The following is an 18,704-nucleotide window of genomic DNA, read 5'->3' on the forward strand; positions in this document are numbered from 1 at the left end:
GGCTCAGCGGCCATGGCTCACGGGCCCAGCCGCTCCGCGGCATGTGGGATCTTCCCAGACCGGGGCATGAACCCGTGTCCCCTGCATCATCAGGCGGACTCTCAACCACTGCACTACCACTGCGCCACCAGGGAAGCCCGCAAGTTGTGTTTTTAATGAGCCCCCCAGATGATTTTAAAACATGCTAAAGTTTGTGACCCACTGGGTTAAACTAAGTCATAATGCATAGGTTCTTGTACAAATAAAAAAGAGAGCTTGAAGAAAGTCTACAAACTATATGAATTATATTTTCTAAAAATTATCAATAACACTACTATTGATCCATTGGTGTTCCCATGATACCAGTGGCATAAATTCTTAACTTATATACTCATATTTGTGACTTAATTAGACATAAAGATGAATATTTTATCCTTTTGCATAATGTAATTCACATCACTATTTTTAAACTAATCATTTTACGCTAGTTTTTCAAGTATGAAAGTGGCTTTCAATAAGATATTGATTAAATGTATGGAAAATTAAAACAATATCTCTACCTTGAACATAAATTCTTGCCTGGTGTTTATCCTTTCCTCTAATGTTCTCAGCCTCACATTCATATGTGCCTTCATCTTCTAGCTGAATATTGAAGATCTTCAGGACAGCTCCAGAGGTGCTGATCTCAGCCGTGCTTGGCATTGGTTCTAAGACCTTCCGCCAACGGATATCAGGAACAGGACTTAAATAGGAGAAAGTAAGAGCTAATGGTCCACAATGCTTAAAAGACAATTTACTCTATGTTTATAGCTAAACATTTACAACATTTATTTCCTAACAATACAAAATTTAATGTATTTCTATATAAAACTGTGAATATACTTACTTGCCAAGTGCAAAACACTCTAAAGTCACATTTTGGCCCATCAATGCATATATGTCCTTGAACTGAACTACAATATCAGCAGGATATGGTTTTGTTGTTCCTAATTTAAGAAAAACAAAAATATCAACTAATTAGTAAGCAGAGTAGCGTTTGTTTAACTGTGGTTTTTATAGGATTAGAATTGCTTCAGTATGGAAGACTTTTCTCTGTACAAGTACTGGAAAATATCTGATCATGTCACAATGTATAGACTTGTTTATTTATGCATAGTATGCATACAGTATGAATTTTATTAAGCATTTTCAATCATATTGGCTCATTCTGACAACGGTGTAACCAATTTGACTCAAATCACTAAAAAATTCAACAGTTCTTTAGGAAGCATCAAATAGCTATAAAAAAGCATAAAATAGGTATGAAACGAGCATCCCAGGCGATTCTGATGAATTGGATTTTTGATCTGTACCTTGAGAAAAGACTGATCCAAGGGGCATTCCTTTTGACTCTGCCTCTAAAATACAACTTGGATCTGCCAGGTATTCTATGGGAATCAGGAAAAAAGAGAAAAAGGAAGGAAATGAGGGATAAGGGAAGAAAGACGAGAGAAGAGTGCAAAAGAAAGAGGCAAGGCAAGAAAGAGGAAGAAAAGAAAAAAGGAGTGTCCATGGAGATGAAGGCAAAAGAAAACAATTTTAAAAGAGGGAAGGAGAGAAGGAAAGAAGAAAATTGTTTATTTAAACATCACCGTGTTCATCAATGACAACATTTATTTAGCATGTCGGTATTGAAGGATGTAATTCCCTCTATCTTACAGTGGAAGAAATAGGCTCAGAAAGGCTAAATACACTGTTTAGGATCACAGCATGAGTGTGTATTTTACACTGTATAACACTAGAAAGACAAATAGATACACAAAGACCTGAAATACAAGCCAGAACAAAAGTAAATGCTCTGAAAGAGTGGCAGCCAAGGAGGATTGTTGGAAGTATATAGGGGCCAAGGGAATTTCAAGCAAAGAGGGCATTTGAACCAGACCAGTTCAAGTTGAGGAAATAGCATATTATGACAGAACTTCAGGAGTGTGCAGGGGATTATAAAAGGTCTAGGAATCAAAATGATATTGAAGCATATGTAGTTGAAGATGAGCTTGAACCAACAACATAGAAGACTGGAAACTGTGATATTAAAGATTTTGAAGCTAATTTCCTCAATGGGTAACTACTAATAGGTTTTGATAAAAGAAGTAATATGAATCTTAATTTTGGTTTAAGTAGAAGACTGTATTGTCAGTTTTAAAGAAGGAATATGGAGAAGAAAAATAGCAGAGAGTCAGAGATCTAAGGGAGTGTGTTTCATAAATTCAGAAAAATAGATGAGGGACTAAACGAGGGCACAGTTGCAGTGGGAGCAGAAAGGAAAGGGCAGATCCAAGTTGTATTTTACAGGCAGAATCAAAAGGACTGCCCCTTGGACCAATGTTTTCTCAAGGTACAGATCAAAAATCCAATTAATCAAAATCACCTGGGATGCTTGTTGAACCTGCAGATCACACCCTAGGGGTCTAGGATGGGTCACATCCTAGGTCTGCTGAATCACTCTCTTTGGGTTCCACATTTTCCTCAAACTTCCCAAGTGCTATGTCCTAAATGGGAACCACTGTGCTCACTGTCCTGAGGATGGCAGTGGAGAGGAGGTGATGATTAAAAATGCTCCCCCGAATTATTGCTAAATGAGAAATATGACAGTATTGCTAAATGAGATGAAGAACACCAGAAGAGGAGGTTTAGAGAGGAGATAAAAGATGTGCTTGGAATATTTCAAACTTAACATCCTTGGGAAATTTCTGTGTGTCAAACCCAGGATGTAGGTAGAATTCAGAATTAAATATAGGGAAAAGTTTTGGAGATGCAAATTTGGAGTCATCACATAGGGCTACTAGAGAAAAAGGTGTAAATGAGTGAGAATATTTGTAAAAAGATTAGAAAGAAATATTAGAAGGAGGAAGATCTGATGAAGGATACTGCATAGAATTTGTCAGCGAGGCAGGTGGGAGATGAGCAGAGGCAGAAGTAGTCAGAAACAATAGGAAAAGAAGGGAGAGTTCAAGAGAGGCAGAGAGATCAACAAGTGTCAAAATTCATGCAGTATCAGGCCTGGAAATATCCTTTGGATTTAGCAAATAAGAAGTGGTTTTACTTATTCATTGAATACAAAATAATATGCAGAGGGAAAGGAATGGAGGAGAGTTTGAAGATTCAGAAAAGAAAGGGAAGAGTGATGTAGTGATGTCCTTAAATGAATCAAATGGACTGTGAACCAGGGCAACTGGAGGAAGCAGCCTGAGCAGCAGGAGAAACACTTCTTCCACCGAGAAAGAAAGAAGCACTGAATTTCCAGGGAAGCATAGGGAAGAAAATTAGGGAAATTTTTACATGATGGCTCCTTTTCACTCTGCAAAGTAGTGGTGAGAGTATCTCCTAAGATTTGGGAGGGGAAAAAAAGCCAGAAAATCAGAAGATATTTATTGAATTCTAACCATGTGACTGCTATCTTGAGAATCATAAAAATAGAATCTTTGTGGTATGATGGACTTTTCCCCATTGTTATATACAACTTAAGGGTAGTGGTAGGAACCAAACCTAAGTCTGTCAACAACAGTACCAGTATTTCTTCAGAAGCTTGAACTCAGTGATATGAGTGTAGCAGCAGGACTGAGATAAAAATAATGTGAAGTAAGAAAACATATTGTGATCTGATTTTCTCAGGAAGTGGTACATTAAAAAACGGAATGCAGTTCATTCAATTGAAGCCTGAGAAAAGGCCAGTCAAGAATGTTAGTGGTCATCAAATATGGCACCATGGTAGTCATACCCTACACTACTTACAGTAGAAAGGCAAATTATATACTTATTTGCTTCATGTAAATAGTTCCTTAAAAATATCAAAATAATCCAATTGCCTTCTTCCCCCCGCCTCCCAATTCTGTAATCACTATAGTTTGTTTTGATCTAATCATTCATTCTCTTTCATGAATTTACTAAGAAGTAGGATTGGACATGAAACAAAAAACAGTTGCTGGTGATTCCCATTGTAAATGATATACTGGTATTTTGCTAATGAATTGATTGGTTCTCTATGCATTCCCTGAGCTAGAGGCAACCAGTCCAAACTCAACCACCTTAGGACACTTTTATGATGTAAATCTTCTCTATGGGAAAAACTAAGGAAGGGCAAGGCTTACAAAGTATGTATCCTCTGTTTGCTCCGACAGAGCAGTCAGCTGTTCTCCCCACTGGATATCTCTTTTCATTATTGTAAGTATGCCATAAGCAGACAAACTTGCAAAAACAGAGGAACAAATATGATACTTACGTTCTGGTAGTGGAATGAGTGGGATAAATTTGCTGAACACACTCTTTGTAATAGAGGGACTGGATACAAAGCAGGAATAATTCCCTTTGTCTGATGCCTCAACATTAGCAATGTAGAGATTGCCATTTGTCTGAGACACAAATCTTCGTTTATCCATTGTGATAAATACAGGAAATTCATTTAGAAGCCAGCGGTAGCTAAGATCATCTAGAAGAAAATATTGTTGACTAAGTATTAAGCTCTTCTCCAAAAGCAAAGATTTTGCTTTGTAGTAATAAGCACATAATCTAATCTAAGCTTTTGTAGAGCCAAGAAGTTGGAAATAGGCCAAGATAAACTGAAAATTTTCTAAAAGCTACTGTAGTTTGAGGAGTATAAGGTGATGCTAAGCAATTATATCTATCTCTCTCTCAATTATTTATGGATTACTAATATATATATATATATATATATATATATATATATATTTCATTGATGGGCAAAATGAAACTCAGAGAGGTTAAATGACTTGCTTAGAATTTCATGGCTAAGAAGAATTAGGATTCTGAACCCAGGTCTAATAATTCCAAATTCCATCTTCCCTACTGCATTTAAAAGATAATATCAAGATTACTAACCACACTGTGGCTCTATATCTTTTTATTTTTATACTCCTATTTTAAATGATTGATTTAGGAATGAGTTTACATAGCCTATTCTGGCCACATTAAAAAGTGAAAACTACAGAAACAGAGAAAGGCATCTTTTTTTTTTTTTTTTTTTTTTTTTTTTTTTGCGGTATGCGGGCTTCTCACCGCTGTGGCCTCTCCCGTTGAGGAGCACAGCCTCCGGAGGCGCAAGCTCAGCGGCCATGGCTCACGGACCCAACCGCTACGCGGCATGTGGTATTTTCCCGGACCGGGGCATGAACCCGTGACCCCTGCGTCGGCAGACAGACTCTCAACCACTGCACCACCAGGGAAGCCCGAGAAAGGCATCTTATTTGTTTTCTTAAATATTAGGAAGCAGATCATATGGTAACTTTTAACTGTAGGAAATTCCTTTGGCTAAACATACTGGCTGGCTAGGCCAAAAGTTGAATTTCCTCATTAAATTGCTGCTTTTCATGCTGTTTTCTATTCCTATCTCCCCTTCCAGCTTTGAGGAATGACCCCCCCAGTAGTCACATGCAGCAGTAATGTGCAAGAGGGAACTCTGGGCAATGCGTATTTCTCAGTCACAAAATGCTGATTCCCTTTAAAACATCATAACCATGTGAAGACAACTGCCACTAGGAATATCACCTCAGAAAAAGAGGGGATATCTTAGTTCAAGTTAGAAAGGATTTTAGATGTAAGATGGTGGAAAGTCATGATCTTTTAAAAATGAAATAATTGTGACATAATACCCTTTTGCTTTAGGGAACTCAAGGTGATTGGTGAAGCTGCTAATGGGAGTGTGAAAGAGAGCTGAATAGAAAAAACTATAAGAATTGCACACTATATACATTCAGCATGCTTGAGAATAATCATCCAGGGGATTCCATTTAGATTAGCTATGTAATTTTCTCCAGCAATATACACTATTATAAAAGCAAATGAAGATTATTATTGCTTTTTCATCTTAACTTTTTAATTATAGAAGTTTATTTTTATTAAAATAATAGGAAATACAGATAAAGTTAAAAAGAGAAAGAAAATTAAACCACCATAATTCTCCAACTCAGAGTTATCATTGTTAGCATACATCTTTCTAGGCATTTATATCTGTGAATGATTCTATTATCTTAATTGTTATTCTTATGCTGATTTAAGGTCAGGTAAAAACCACAGGAGAAACAAAATAGGAAGAAACTTTGGGGGCTGCTTAAATTGCTGAAATCAGGTTCTTGGAATTGGGCAACAAATAATTCCATGTAATCTTTGATCCAAAATAATATTTATAGTATATTTTAACAACTGTAAACCTAATTTTGAATATTTTTTTGTATTCTAACTTAAAAAGAAAATTAATAGTTTTGTAATGATTTCCGCACAAAATTAAATTCCAAAAAGTCAGAAAGAGTCAGGAAAGTATAGATTTCCTTACAGAAGAAGGATTTTATTAGCTATACAATGATTTCAAGATACCACACACAAAATGCATTCAGAATAGTCTGAGTACGCCATAGTTATGTGAATATGGAGAACTGTATTTTAATTCTAGACTAAATATGACTTTAGTCAGTCTATTTTAATTACTATATTATTCAGTTTCTGTAAATTTTAAGAAAGTTTTCTGTTTACCACTCATTAGAAATGAGGAATGGGATAATGTTTTACTATTTGAATCTTCAAGGGAAAAAATCTAGGTCAGAGAAGTTATTTCCATGATGTTGATAGAAACATAAGTGTTAGACTACAGAGCAACTGGTCTGGCTGATTTAATGCCCAATGTGGATTCTCCAGTTTACTGAGTTATCTTCTATGTGCCACTAAACAAGACAGATTTGGTCTTTGCCCTATGGGACTTGTAATATTAATAGTTAATCTAAATTTTTTTAAAGAATTTTTGCCTACTGATAAGCCATCTACTTGGACGAAAGAATAATTGCAATATGTTGGAAGCTCTCATTTCTCATTAAAATAAAGGTAGGAATTGCTATTGCCATTTTTAAACAGGGACACAGAGCTTTAGCTGGTTGACTTCCCCGGGGATATAGAGCAGTAGGGAGGCAGAACAGATCTTCCAACTTCCCTTTCCACCCCAGAACTACCAAAACGGTTCCACGACTGGTGTGGTAGCTGCCCTGCTGCTCGGACTTAAGAATGAGACTGAATTTAGGCAATCAAGAGCCAAACCCTGACCAAGTTCTCACAGGGACTCAATCGATTATCTATCTGTCTTCCCCTGCCCCATGCATATGGTAAAATTAACCATCTCTGAAGAAGCCAACACCTGCTTTCTTCATAGCCCTGCTGTCTGGCTTAAAAAATAAATTATTATAAAATTACCTTTTTAGAAAAAGTAATAAGTAACATCACCTGTTTCAAAAACATTACTTTTATTGATAGATGTCTGGGATTTTTTTCCTTTGCCTCAAGAGAGTCTGGACCATATTACAGGGGGATTTGTTTTGGCCAATTATACTGCATTTGACTAGTTTCATTGTATTACTTTGAAATACATCACTTATCTAACCTTGATAAATAATATATATTTCTCCTTGAAATAGATTTAAAGTACTTAAGTGTTCCCTGGGAGAATAATTCACAAACTTTTTAGAAGATGTTTGTACTTTTTTTGTTAATTAACCTCAATAGAACAGAATTTACCTATACCAATAAAATCACTATAGCTTCTAATTTTTCTTTGATACTCACAGTAAACTATACAGTAAACTCTTTTAGAAAGAAATTTATACCAACTTATACCGTGGGCTCATATATTCCCTACCATGCTCTGGCATTCGTGTCTATTTTTGTGCTTACCTTTTTAGTCTATTGAGATTCATTCAATATCATATTCAACATTTCATGAGTTATTTTTCTTAGGAGTATTCCCACTTTCTTATTCATTAAAAAAATTCACACCATGTCTATTACTAGGTATTCCATATTTTGTCAATAGTATCCACCCTTTGAACAATGGATTTCATCTTTATTCTCTCACTTAATATGCACATATATGATTTCTATTTTGTGAGATGTATAACTCAATTTCTGATGGTTCTGAAAATTGGCCGGAAACAAAGCATCATGTTTTCATTTTCTGAGGGTCTAGGGGTTTAGGAAGTCTTACACATTCATGAATTATTGATTGCTATTTAACAAAACAAAATCTTAACAGGAAAATTTATCTTTTAATGAAATTATAATCACTACATATCCACCAATTTAATGAACACATTTATTTACTCTTTCACTCTCTCAGTCCTCAAATATTTTTTGGACACTTTTTCTGTGCTAGGCCTTAGGCAATCCGTTGTATATCAAATGTTGTTATAAAATTGAATCAACATCTGTACTGATATAGTTACGTATAAGTATTCTTTATAAATAAGTAAACTGGTTCAAATCAGAGTTCTCCCCTTTGCAAGAAACTGTAGAACATCCATAGAAAAATGTAATGGATTGTAAACAATGAGACTTCCCTTCTAGACCTTTTTCCTGTGCATAAATGAGAAAGACAACATTGCTATAATCGTGAACAAAAAATTCTTAGTAGAGTAAGAAGAACTTTATTTGCTTTAATAATAAGGTTCAAAATACTAAATGTACTAAATGTATTTTATTTACTTTAATAATAATCCATTTTAATTATATATCCATTTTATCATTTAAAAATATATTATTAAATTTGAATCTCATAACAAGGTATATGAAGTAGGTGGCACAGGAATTATTATTCCCAAATTTTTTTTTTTTTTTTTTTTTTTTTTTTTTTTTTTTTTTATGTGGGCCTCTCACTGTTGTGGCCTCTCCCATTGTGGAGCACAGGCTCCGGACGAGCAGGCTCAACGGCCATGGCTCACGGGCCCAGCCACTCCACAGCACGTGGGATCCTCCCAGACCGGGGCACGAACCCGTATCCCCTGCATCGGCAGGCGGACTCTCAACCACTGCGCCACCAGGGAAGCCCTATTCCCAAATTTTAAACAAGGAAATTAAGATGTAGATATGTCTAAGTTGACTTGACTTAAAGGACTTGACTTGACTTAAAGGACTTAAAGGACTTAAAGGACTAAATCCTAGGTTATCAGATCACCAAGTAGAGCAACAGGGTTTGACAACTATAAATAGTTGCATATATAACATTCTTTGAGGCTCAGAATCCAAAGGCAGGTTCCTTTACACCTTCAACGCCATTAAGTTTTAAACTGCAAACACAAAACCTTAACTTAACTGCATATAGGAGGAAGATAGATTTATGGCATGGAGATGGTAAAATAGTTCACATACATACACACAATTATGGTTTTGAAGCATATGTCCATTCTTATGTTTGAAGATGGCATGTCTAATATTCAAGGAGGTCATAATCCGCTAAGAACACAAGAGGACAAAAGGAGATGAAGAGCTGCTCAATTCTATTCTATGATTAATGATGTTTCTCCAGTTTACTTAAAAGACCTACTTAGTTCCCTGCCCTGCCCCTGCCCATATAAACATATGTATCTTTATCAGGATGAAGAGGTAATTAGTCATTTGGCTTAATGATTTGAAGCTTCTATCAACCTTGTTTTGGTCCATGAAATTCTTCATTCGGCACAGTAGTAAAGATGTCACAGAGACTTGAAAACCAGACTTAGAAAAATCTCAAAGCCTGTTCCCTGGACATTTTCCCCCTTTCTATTTGTTCTAATTCCCTAAGTTACCACATGCAATCTTATGGCTTTTAAAACTATATAATGATGTATCACAAACTGACATTCCTAGCTCAGATGTTGCCCCTGGGTTCCACATTCACAGAACTGCCAATCTGACAGCTCCTTTTGAAAGTTTAAATCAGGCACCTCTCTCTTATGTCCATAGCTATTCCTCCAGGCAATCGCAGCTGCATCCTCTCAAGAGCTCATGACAAAAACTTTGATGTCATCCTTGACTCCTGTTTTTCTCTTATATCTCACAGAAAGTCTACCAGCCAGTCCTCTTGGCTTTTCCTTCAAAATATATCTTGAATTTAACCATTTCTTTCCACCTCCAGTGCCACTGCTCTGGTCCACTATTCATTCCCCAGATGATTGCAATACCTTTGAACTGATCTCCTGGTTTCACCTTTACCCTCCCCTGAGTCTTTTCTTACAACAGTAGCCAGATTTAACTTTCTATAACTTAAGTGATGTCATATGACTCTTCTGCTTAAATCCCTTCAATGTAACTCTCACTCAAAGTAAAAGCCAATGTAATTGCTATGGATTATAAGGTTCCACCCAATATATCTCTTGTATCCCTTTGATTTCATTCCTTGCTACCCTGTATCTCATTCACCATTTCAGCAACCTGGCTTACTTTGTCTTCCTCCATACTCCCATTTCGGACCTTTGTTCTTGCTGTGGCATATATCTGGCATGTCCTTCCTTCAAATATCTGAATTTTAGCTTCTTCATTTCCTTCAGGCTTTATTTCAAAATTACCATCTCAGTGATGCCCTTTATAAAAGTTTAGCCATCCCTTCAACACTTCCTCTCCCCATTTTCCTGGATTATTTGTTCTCCCTTTCACTTATCTATTAATATCTAACATGCTAAGTCTATTAACTATTTATCTTGTCTATTGTCTCTCTCCCTGTAGAAGGTCTCTGAGGGAGATTAGCTTTTTCTATTTTGCTCACCGAGGTATTTCTGTGGTGTATACAGTGCCTGATACATAACAAGTGCTCGCAAGAGATTTGTTGAGTGAATGAGTGATTGAATGAAGCCCATCCAGTGTTGAATATGGTAAAATGTAGACACTGGTGACTTATGATCATTTGGTTTGTGGGAAACACTATGAACATGATAGGATTTTTTTTTCATAGTTTTGTCAGTTCTTCAAAAAAAAGACTACTCCCTCTTTGAAATTTTTTTTACAACACTTTGGATTCATAAATTCCTCCTATGTTTATCAATTAATTATATTTCTCCCATAGCTATTAGAAAGAAAATGATCAAAAAGCAATCTGAATTTATATATACATAATTGGAATAGTATATATATATATATGTATATATATGCCATATTAATATATTCCATAGAAAATGATTTATACTAGCCTGTTATGAATCATTCTCTATGGAGATATTTAAAGACATAATATTTTATGTCTTTATGACATAATATTAAAACTATAAGAACCCAAAACATTTTTCTCTGTGAGAAAAGTAGTATTAATATATTGTTTGAAGAGGATATTTGATAAATAAAACAAGTGAAATGTATGCAGTGTTCATCTTTTAATTAACACTTTGGTGGCTTTTCTTTTAGCCATATAAAATTACTGAAAACATGCATTCAAAAGTTGAATTTTGTAATAGATGACACTTGATTTAACCCCTTTCTTGTGTATTGGTACTCCTACAGAGATTAATAATTTATTATGTCTTTATTCCTTTCTAGTGTTTAATTACAGTTCACAGTATACTGTAGATGTTAAATTGTTAATAAAATGATGGATTATATATTCTTCTTTGGTACTATTCTATTTCAGGAGTTTTCTCCTGTGTAACAGGAACTTTAATAGGGACATAATCCAACATATATATTGTTTATAAACTGAAATGACCGTAGATTTTTGGAATTAAGGCCCAGTTATTAAGTAATTAAGAAAGCAAGCATCTATAAGCACTAGTAAGTCATGCATTATAAGGTTACACAAATATTGAGTCTTATTTAATTATAAATGTTCCATTATTATTAAGAAAATAAAACAAAAAAAAGAAACTTCCCCATTTCATTTCCTAGGTGCTTGTAATCACAGAAGAGCTAAGTTTACCTGGGAAATGGTATGGAGGGTCACAGAGCAACACCATTCCTTTCCCTTCTTTCACTCTGACCTCGGGACGTTCCTCAGGTGGGAAAGGATCAAGATCTAATCATGAAAACAAAAAAGAAAACATTCATTCTCTGGGCAATAGAAAGATTGATACTCATTAAAGTTTATTTTTCAGCTACTAACTCACTTTTAGATACAATAGTTCTCTGTTGGTTTGGTGAAACCTACCAAAGTCAATTAATCCCCTTTTACACACACTGGGATGTGCACACACTACAGAAGAGTATGGACATTGGTAGCACCTGATAACTATTTGGACAACCCTGAAGATTGAGCATTTCCTAAACTTTTTTTCAGATTTAGGAAGAATCTCCATAAAAGTATCTGGAAATAGTGTGTTCAAACAAACCCAGGGCTCTACCAGATAAAGTCTTAGGGAGGACTCCAATGGGGAGAAGGAATAAAGATGAAGGGCAGGATGCTAGATGGGGAATGTTAAGGTCAACAATCTCTTGCTCTTTTCCAGATTCTGGGTTTTCCTGTTTTTATTTCCTCTACTCTCTCCTGTGTATTTGGAACTCACATTTTGCTTGTTTTTTTGATAGCCTACTATTTGATTCTTCATTTGTTTTACTGGTTCTCATTTTGTTTCAGTCTTGCCTCATCTCCTATTCCTTACATGTGATCAGTACTCGAATTATAAAATCTAGTTTTTACTTCTCTCAGTATACTTATGTCCCTGAAAATTTATCATTCCAATAACTACCTTTTTGCAAAGAATGCTTCAAATCTACTTTTCTTGTCCTGATGCCTCACTGGAATGCCATCCCTGTCCTCAAAACTTAGCTGACATCTATCTCACTGTGGATAACTTAATGTCATCTCTGCATGTGAAGCGACAATTTAAATGCTTCCTCCCATCCTTGAAATTGGTCTTACTTGTGCCCATCCCATTTTAAAGAGAGTAGAATGTTTCTGCCTTTTGACTAGACTTTCCTTAAGAAAATATTGAAGGTCTTTTTCTTTCAATGCAATGCAATCTGTTGTGTATTTCTTCAAGGATTGAGTTTATTATTTACATTCCCTCTGTCACCACACCAATTTAATCTGACTACACTTCCTGACCCTGTCTCACTCCCTCCTGGTAATCACTACCACTTGGGTCCTTTTAAAATATCACTTTCATCCTATAATTCATCTTGCAGAATATTTAAACGCTGACATAAAATCACGCACGGAGAACACCTAGTCCAGCTCCTCTCCCAACACACATTTTTCTTTCAGAATAACCTCTAACTTTTAGTTTAGCACAATGTTTCTCAAAATATTTTTCATTATTATTGTCCCCAAAATGAGAAATTTTATTTAATTTATTCTTAACAAGAAAAATTAAATACTAAGGAATAAGATTTTGTTGGGTGGGACTGAGCGTTGGAGAGCCATAGACCATTATGTTGTAATATCTAAGATGGTTCCCCCCACCGCAAAAACCAAGTTTCACTACATTGGGGGTGATATCACCCCCACTGAGAATGCATAACTTAGCATTTCCATTGATAGTAATCTTTAGAAACTTATTCAAGATCTTTTCGAACATGGCCTTAGTTTCTTTTCCAGTGTTATCTTTCACTACTTCAAGTACATTCATAATACCCCTCGTGACATTTTGCTCTCCTGAAATTTTTTCTTCTCTGCACAATTAAGGCCCACTAATCTGGAAAGACACACCTCATCTATGGAGTCCTTCACTTTCTTTTTTTCTTGATTTCTCCTTTTGTTAAACTCTTATGATAACATCTAAGTTTTACTTCACCTAAATGCATTTGCCCTTTTTAAATTTACAATTACTTACATCCAAAGCTCAAGGTTGCTTCAGTGCTTCTGACCATTCCATAGTTATTTGATGCTAAACAGTAATATACTCCAGCATCTTTCTGTTTGTCAGGATTGTTGATAACAAGGTTTCCTCCTACCATACTGTACCGATCACTTGTCAGATCAATATCCCCATTATTCATTCTCCATCTATGACAAAAAGAAATAAATGTCATATCAAAGGCCAAGAGGACTGCAAACAGTGTACTGGGCTAACATTGTTCTAAAATAATATGAGTATAACTCCATGTGAAGTCAGATGATTAAGTAGTTGACTCAGAGTGGTATTTCTTCACATCCTATAATTCTGTGCCTCTGGGCTCATGATTTATAATTCAGCTCAGGCTCAGAAAGGTAAATGTTCAAGTGTATGAATGATTTCCTTTTTTTTCATGAGGCATCCCTAAAGACAAATATTTCATTGAATTTTGCTGCATAAACTGGTTTCTTAGCAGATATACATGGATTATAAATGATAACTATTTAAGCACTAGTTTAGATTCATGCATATAGACACATTGTATAAAATATTAAAAACATTCTTATAGCAGAAATAAAATATAAAATATCAATATCTGATTCTAAATATGAGTCATTTTTGACAAAAACATACTAATTGAAATCAGGATTCTTCTCAGTAAATGTCATATTCTGACCACTAGAGGTCGATCACACTATTTGAACATGATTAAAGTCAACTGGGTCTTCGTTTCCAAGCCACAAATACACTATTGAAGGTATATTTACATGGAAATGATGTTATGAATAAACCAACTAGAAGCAGGAATCTAAGTTTCTTGGTGAGATGATGAGAAGATTGCATATATAAAATAGTTGTCAATTAAGTTGACCACCTGCATAATTTTATAATCATGTTCTATCAGGGTTAAGGTTCCATGTCTTCTGCAATGTTATAAGACAAGAGCCATGGTCAACCAGTGGGCTGTGGTCCCATCATTCATTGCCTGGCTGCACAATTCTGATTAGGGTCAGAATCTTGCCAAAGAGGTCTAATGATTTTATAATATTTTTTAATAAATCAAATTACTGGAACATTTTTAGTTTTAATTTTTACTGTGTAAGAAGTAATTCAAAAGCGAACAACAGAAAACTGTGCTTTGCTTCTGAAAACCTGCCTAATACCAACCCAATGAATAAATCATCCCCCTCACCCCAGCTGATGGCAATATTGTCCCTGACTGAACCATCCAATGTCAAGTCACTTAGTACTTGCCAAGGCAATGGGTTTCTTTGTTAGGCAGTTCCAACTGTTATGTTTTACGTCCCCTCATTATATTTACTTTAAAATTTTATTTATTGCTTTAACTTCTTCCCAGTGTGTCTGATTCTGCCCTTGATGTCATATAATGATTAAGTTTTGCTGTGTTGAGGTAAGTTCACAGGTCTATTTTATTTTGAGGAAGATTCACCTTTGTTGTAATTCCTTTTACACAGCTTTAAACACAATTTTTATTTGAGTTCTTGTTATTGTGGGAGACAAGGCAAGATAATGAAAACCTCAAGGCTGATGAGTGAAAGGTAAAGTTCCCTGTTGTAACTTTCATGATGTTACCACGAATAACAAATTATCACAGAACATGCCATAAATATAAAAGTACGATGTGAATGACAAATTTCATGATTACCAAGGTAAGTATGGCTTGCCCTGAATATTAAGTAAATGTTCATAACTGCAAGTGTTCTTCTGTCAGACAAGCTGCATCATGAGCTGAATATTTTTTATTTTGATGTCAAATGCAGATCACCTTCTTAACAATTAAAAGTCTACTTCTCCCCTTCAGCTCTCTACATTAACGTGTAGATAATCAGGCCGTACTTGCCCTGGGGACTTACGTGCTGATGCAACCTTTGGGAGGGAGTTGGTGATGTATTTGCCAAGCAAAGTTTTGCTTTTCATTGTTCTTCTTTATATTTTAATGAGAAGACTAAGTGGGACTAGCAGGAGGGAGCTAGAGAGAGGTGATAATCAACATGTACAAAATTTTACTGATGTAAAACTTTGCTTCTTACTGTCTCTGCTGGATGGTGGTAGTGGCGGCAGCAAAGAGAAGTACACATTCGTAGAATACTATCTGAGAACAACCTCTGCTGTTCTTTTCTCTTCCATTGGAGGCTGGAGGCTGATTTGCTTAGGTTCCATATATGAATGTCAAGGACAGACTGTCACAGAATAACCGTCACTGAAATAGTTTTTGAAATGCTATTGACTCGTCTAGATAGATAAATACTGAAAAAAATTATATGTTTCTTTGAAAGTCATAAAACCTGTATTTCAGTCCTGGATCTGTGATTTACTAGCTCTGGAGCAGAGCAAGTCAACTTACTTATTCAGAACTCAGCTTCCTCTCCTATAAAATTTTGTACCTGGATTAAATCTTCTCTAGAGCCCCCATTAGTTATACTATGCCATGTCCACAGTTATGTACATAAACTCCCATTATATATGACTTAAGGGTAGAAATAAATCTAGCCCATCAAATATTTTCAGAACAAATGTGTTATTTATAATTTACAAAATATCTACGTCTACTTTTATAAAATTATAAAAATAATTTTAAAGAGATGATTTTATATATAAATTTATATTTATTTAAAAAAAATTTTTGTAATTATAGCCAGAGGCAAGAGAAAATGAGTTCAAGTATAATTAAATGGGGGGAAAGGGTATTCTCCATGATAACAACTTTTTAATAACAATAGAAAGTTATTTTTCTATCCATGAGAAGAAAAATCTAGTACTAAAATCAACTTTGTTGAATGACAACCTTCAATTAACTCGGGTGACATTAACACACTACAGCCCCAATTTCCCCATCAATCACTTGCTTTATTTTCCTGGAACCAAAATCCATTGGCATTTGCTTAAGTTTTAAATCTTATTCTTTGCATCAGGCTAGAAACTGTTAGTATACTTTTCTGAACACTCTGAAGCAAGAGAACCAAATGTTACTTTTTATAAAGTTATTTTTGATAGCATAAATATGTATCCCAGAAAAACATAAAGAGGTATGTTATATAGATTGTCCAATATGTAGAGACATTTAAGGAATTTGCTTTGTTGTCTGGAATATAGATTTGAGACTACTGAAAAAATAGTGCTTTCTAGAGTTATCTATGTAAGAAGCTCTTTAAATGTAATTAATATAGAAATACTATCCATCATCCGTAGGTATGAGTTATCCAGGCCAATACATACAAAACCAGTTTATCCTCAAATGCATATATTTAAATTGTGCATATTATTCATATAACCATTTTCTTACTTAACAGCATGATCTCCATTAGCCAGTTTTTAAGTGGATAATGTCAAATGGCACTGGCATTATCTGTGCAGGAAATAGGAAGTGAATTATTTGCATATATTTGCAAAACCTACCTATTTGGGTATTAACAACTTTTAAAAAATAACCTGTATGACAATATTTTTGTTAATGTTCCTGGACTTCATAGAAAGCTTTATGCCATAGCTTTCTCTGTAGATACAGGGTCATAGATGCTGATCTGTAATCTTTAGTCCAACACTTATTTCTGAAAAGAGCAATGAGGTACATTACTTGTAAACTGGGAAAGGGCTGGCTCGTGCCCTACAGTTTAGTGAAACTTTTCCTTCTGGTGACTCCTCTGGATAAATGGTATTGATTGGTTGTTCTTCAAAAATTGGTCCAAATCCTTTGTCTTCCTCAGAAACTATAAGAAAAATACAATTATTTTACATTGTTCTATTTTACAAATCAAAGATAATTTGGGTACATTAAAAAGTTTTTTGAAAAAAAGGTCAGAAACATGGAGTCTCCATTTTTATTCAAACCAAAGATATTTGCCACTATAATCCTGAGGAAAATGTTCAGGTTCTTTATTCAAAATTCTTTTCTGCCCATCTCTCAGCATTTCTCCAAAAGCACTCTGCGGTGCCATGCTTCACTATTTATGGCTCCTCATGCAAGTCATGCTTTCTATGCCTCTGACACTTTGCACATACTTTTCCTCTTTTTGTAATCACCATCTGACTTTTCTCCTCTTATCAAAATTTGTACACTCCTGGAATCCCTGGTGGCTCAGTGGTTGAGAATCTCCCTGCCAATGCAGGGGACATGGGTTCGAGCCCTGGTCTGGGAAGATCCCACATGCTGCGGAGCAACTAGGCCCGTGCACCACAACTACTGAGCCTGTGTGTCTGGAGCCCATGAACTACAACTACTGAGCCCACGTGCCACAACTACTGAAGCCCATACACCTAGAGCCTGTGCTCCGCAACAAGAGAAGCCACCGCAATGAGAAGCCCGCGCACCACAATAAAGAGTAGCCCCTGCTCACCGCAACTAGAGAAAGCCCACACACAGCAACAAAGACCCAATGTAGCCAAAAATAAATAAATAAATAAATCAGAAAAAAAGAAAAAAAAAGTTTAAATCTAAAAAAAAAAAATCTGTACACTCCTTTATGATCTAGTCATAGCATTAGTTCCTTCACAAAGCCACCTCTCCAACCCCTCCTAGCTTTAGTTAGCCCTCATTTATGTTCTTATAACTCCCTATCAGGCTTATGACACTTAACACATCTGCTGTGATTCTTGATACAACTTTCTGTTTCACTAGATTGCAGATGCCTGGGGACAGGTCTGGAACATACTAGATGCTTAACAACTTTTGAACAACATAACAAATGAATTTCTAGATGCTCTGGGGAAATGAGTCCTTTTTGGGGGTCAGTTCTTGTTTAGTTTTTGTTTTTGTCTTTAAACATGTGACCAGCACTAATACTTAGCAACATCTAGAACAATCAGTAAACTAATTACATGATATGGGATCTGGCCAACTCGTTTAAAATCTACCACAAAAATACCACAAAATCTACAACAACAAAAAAAATCTACCACAAAAATAGTGTTGAGAAGCAGTTGTTCTTGACTGTGTATCCTCTCTGGAGGGCAGGTGTGACACCTTATAGCAGGATGAGGAGAAGAGATTCACTCCCATGTCATCAGTGTGGCACCATTCACAGAGCACAGCTAAGAGCCATATACCCCAAATGAATTAATACTGATGTATATCACTAGAAATGAGGAATAGTCTTACATGGGATCACTGTAATGTCTCTGCTTGATCAAAAGCTATGGTTCACTCCTCCAATTTACTTTTTT

The 18,704-nt window shown here is 35.5% G+C and overlaps 1 protein-coding gene across 1 annotated transcript in view; it reads right to left on the reverse strand.

Moving 5' to 3' along the window:
* CNTN1 (contactin 1) overlaps positions 1-18,704 on the reverse strand; it is a 164,411-nt gene that overhangs the window by 137,168 nt on the left and 8,539 nt on the right. The window contains exons 3-8 of the mRNA XM_007463263.1: positions 17,119-17,251; positions 13,521-13,693; positions 11,669-11,764; positions 4,238-4,444; positions 866-965; positions 540-721 (exon numbers count right to left, since the gene is read on the reverse strand). Of these exons, the coding sequence (XP_007463325.1) occupies positions 540-721; positions 866-965; positions 4,238-4,444; positions 11,669-11,764; positions 13,521-13,693; positions 17,119-17,251 (891 nt within the window). The remainder of the gene's footprint in view (positions 1-539; positions 722-865; positions 966-4,237; positions 4,445-11,668; positions 11,765-13,520; positions 13,694-17,118; positions 17,252-18,704) is intronic.

This window comes from Lipotes vexillifer, unplaced genomic scaffold, assembly GCF_000442215.2.
Source record: "Lipotes vexillifer unplaced genomic scaffold, Lipotes_vexillifer_v1.1 scaffold1021, whole genome shotgun sequence".
In the NCBI taxonomy this organism is placed as follows: domain Eukaryota; kingdom Metazoa; phylum Chordata; class Mammalia; order Artiodactyla; family Lipotidae; genus Lipotes; species Lipotes vexillifer.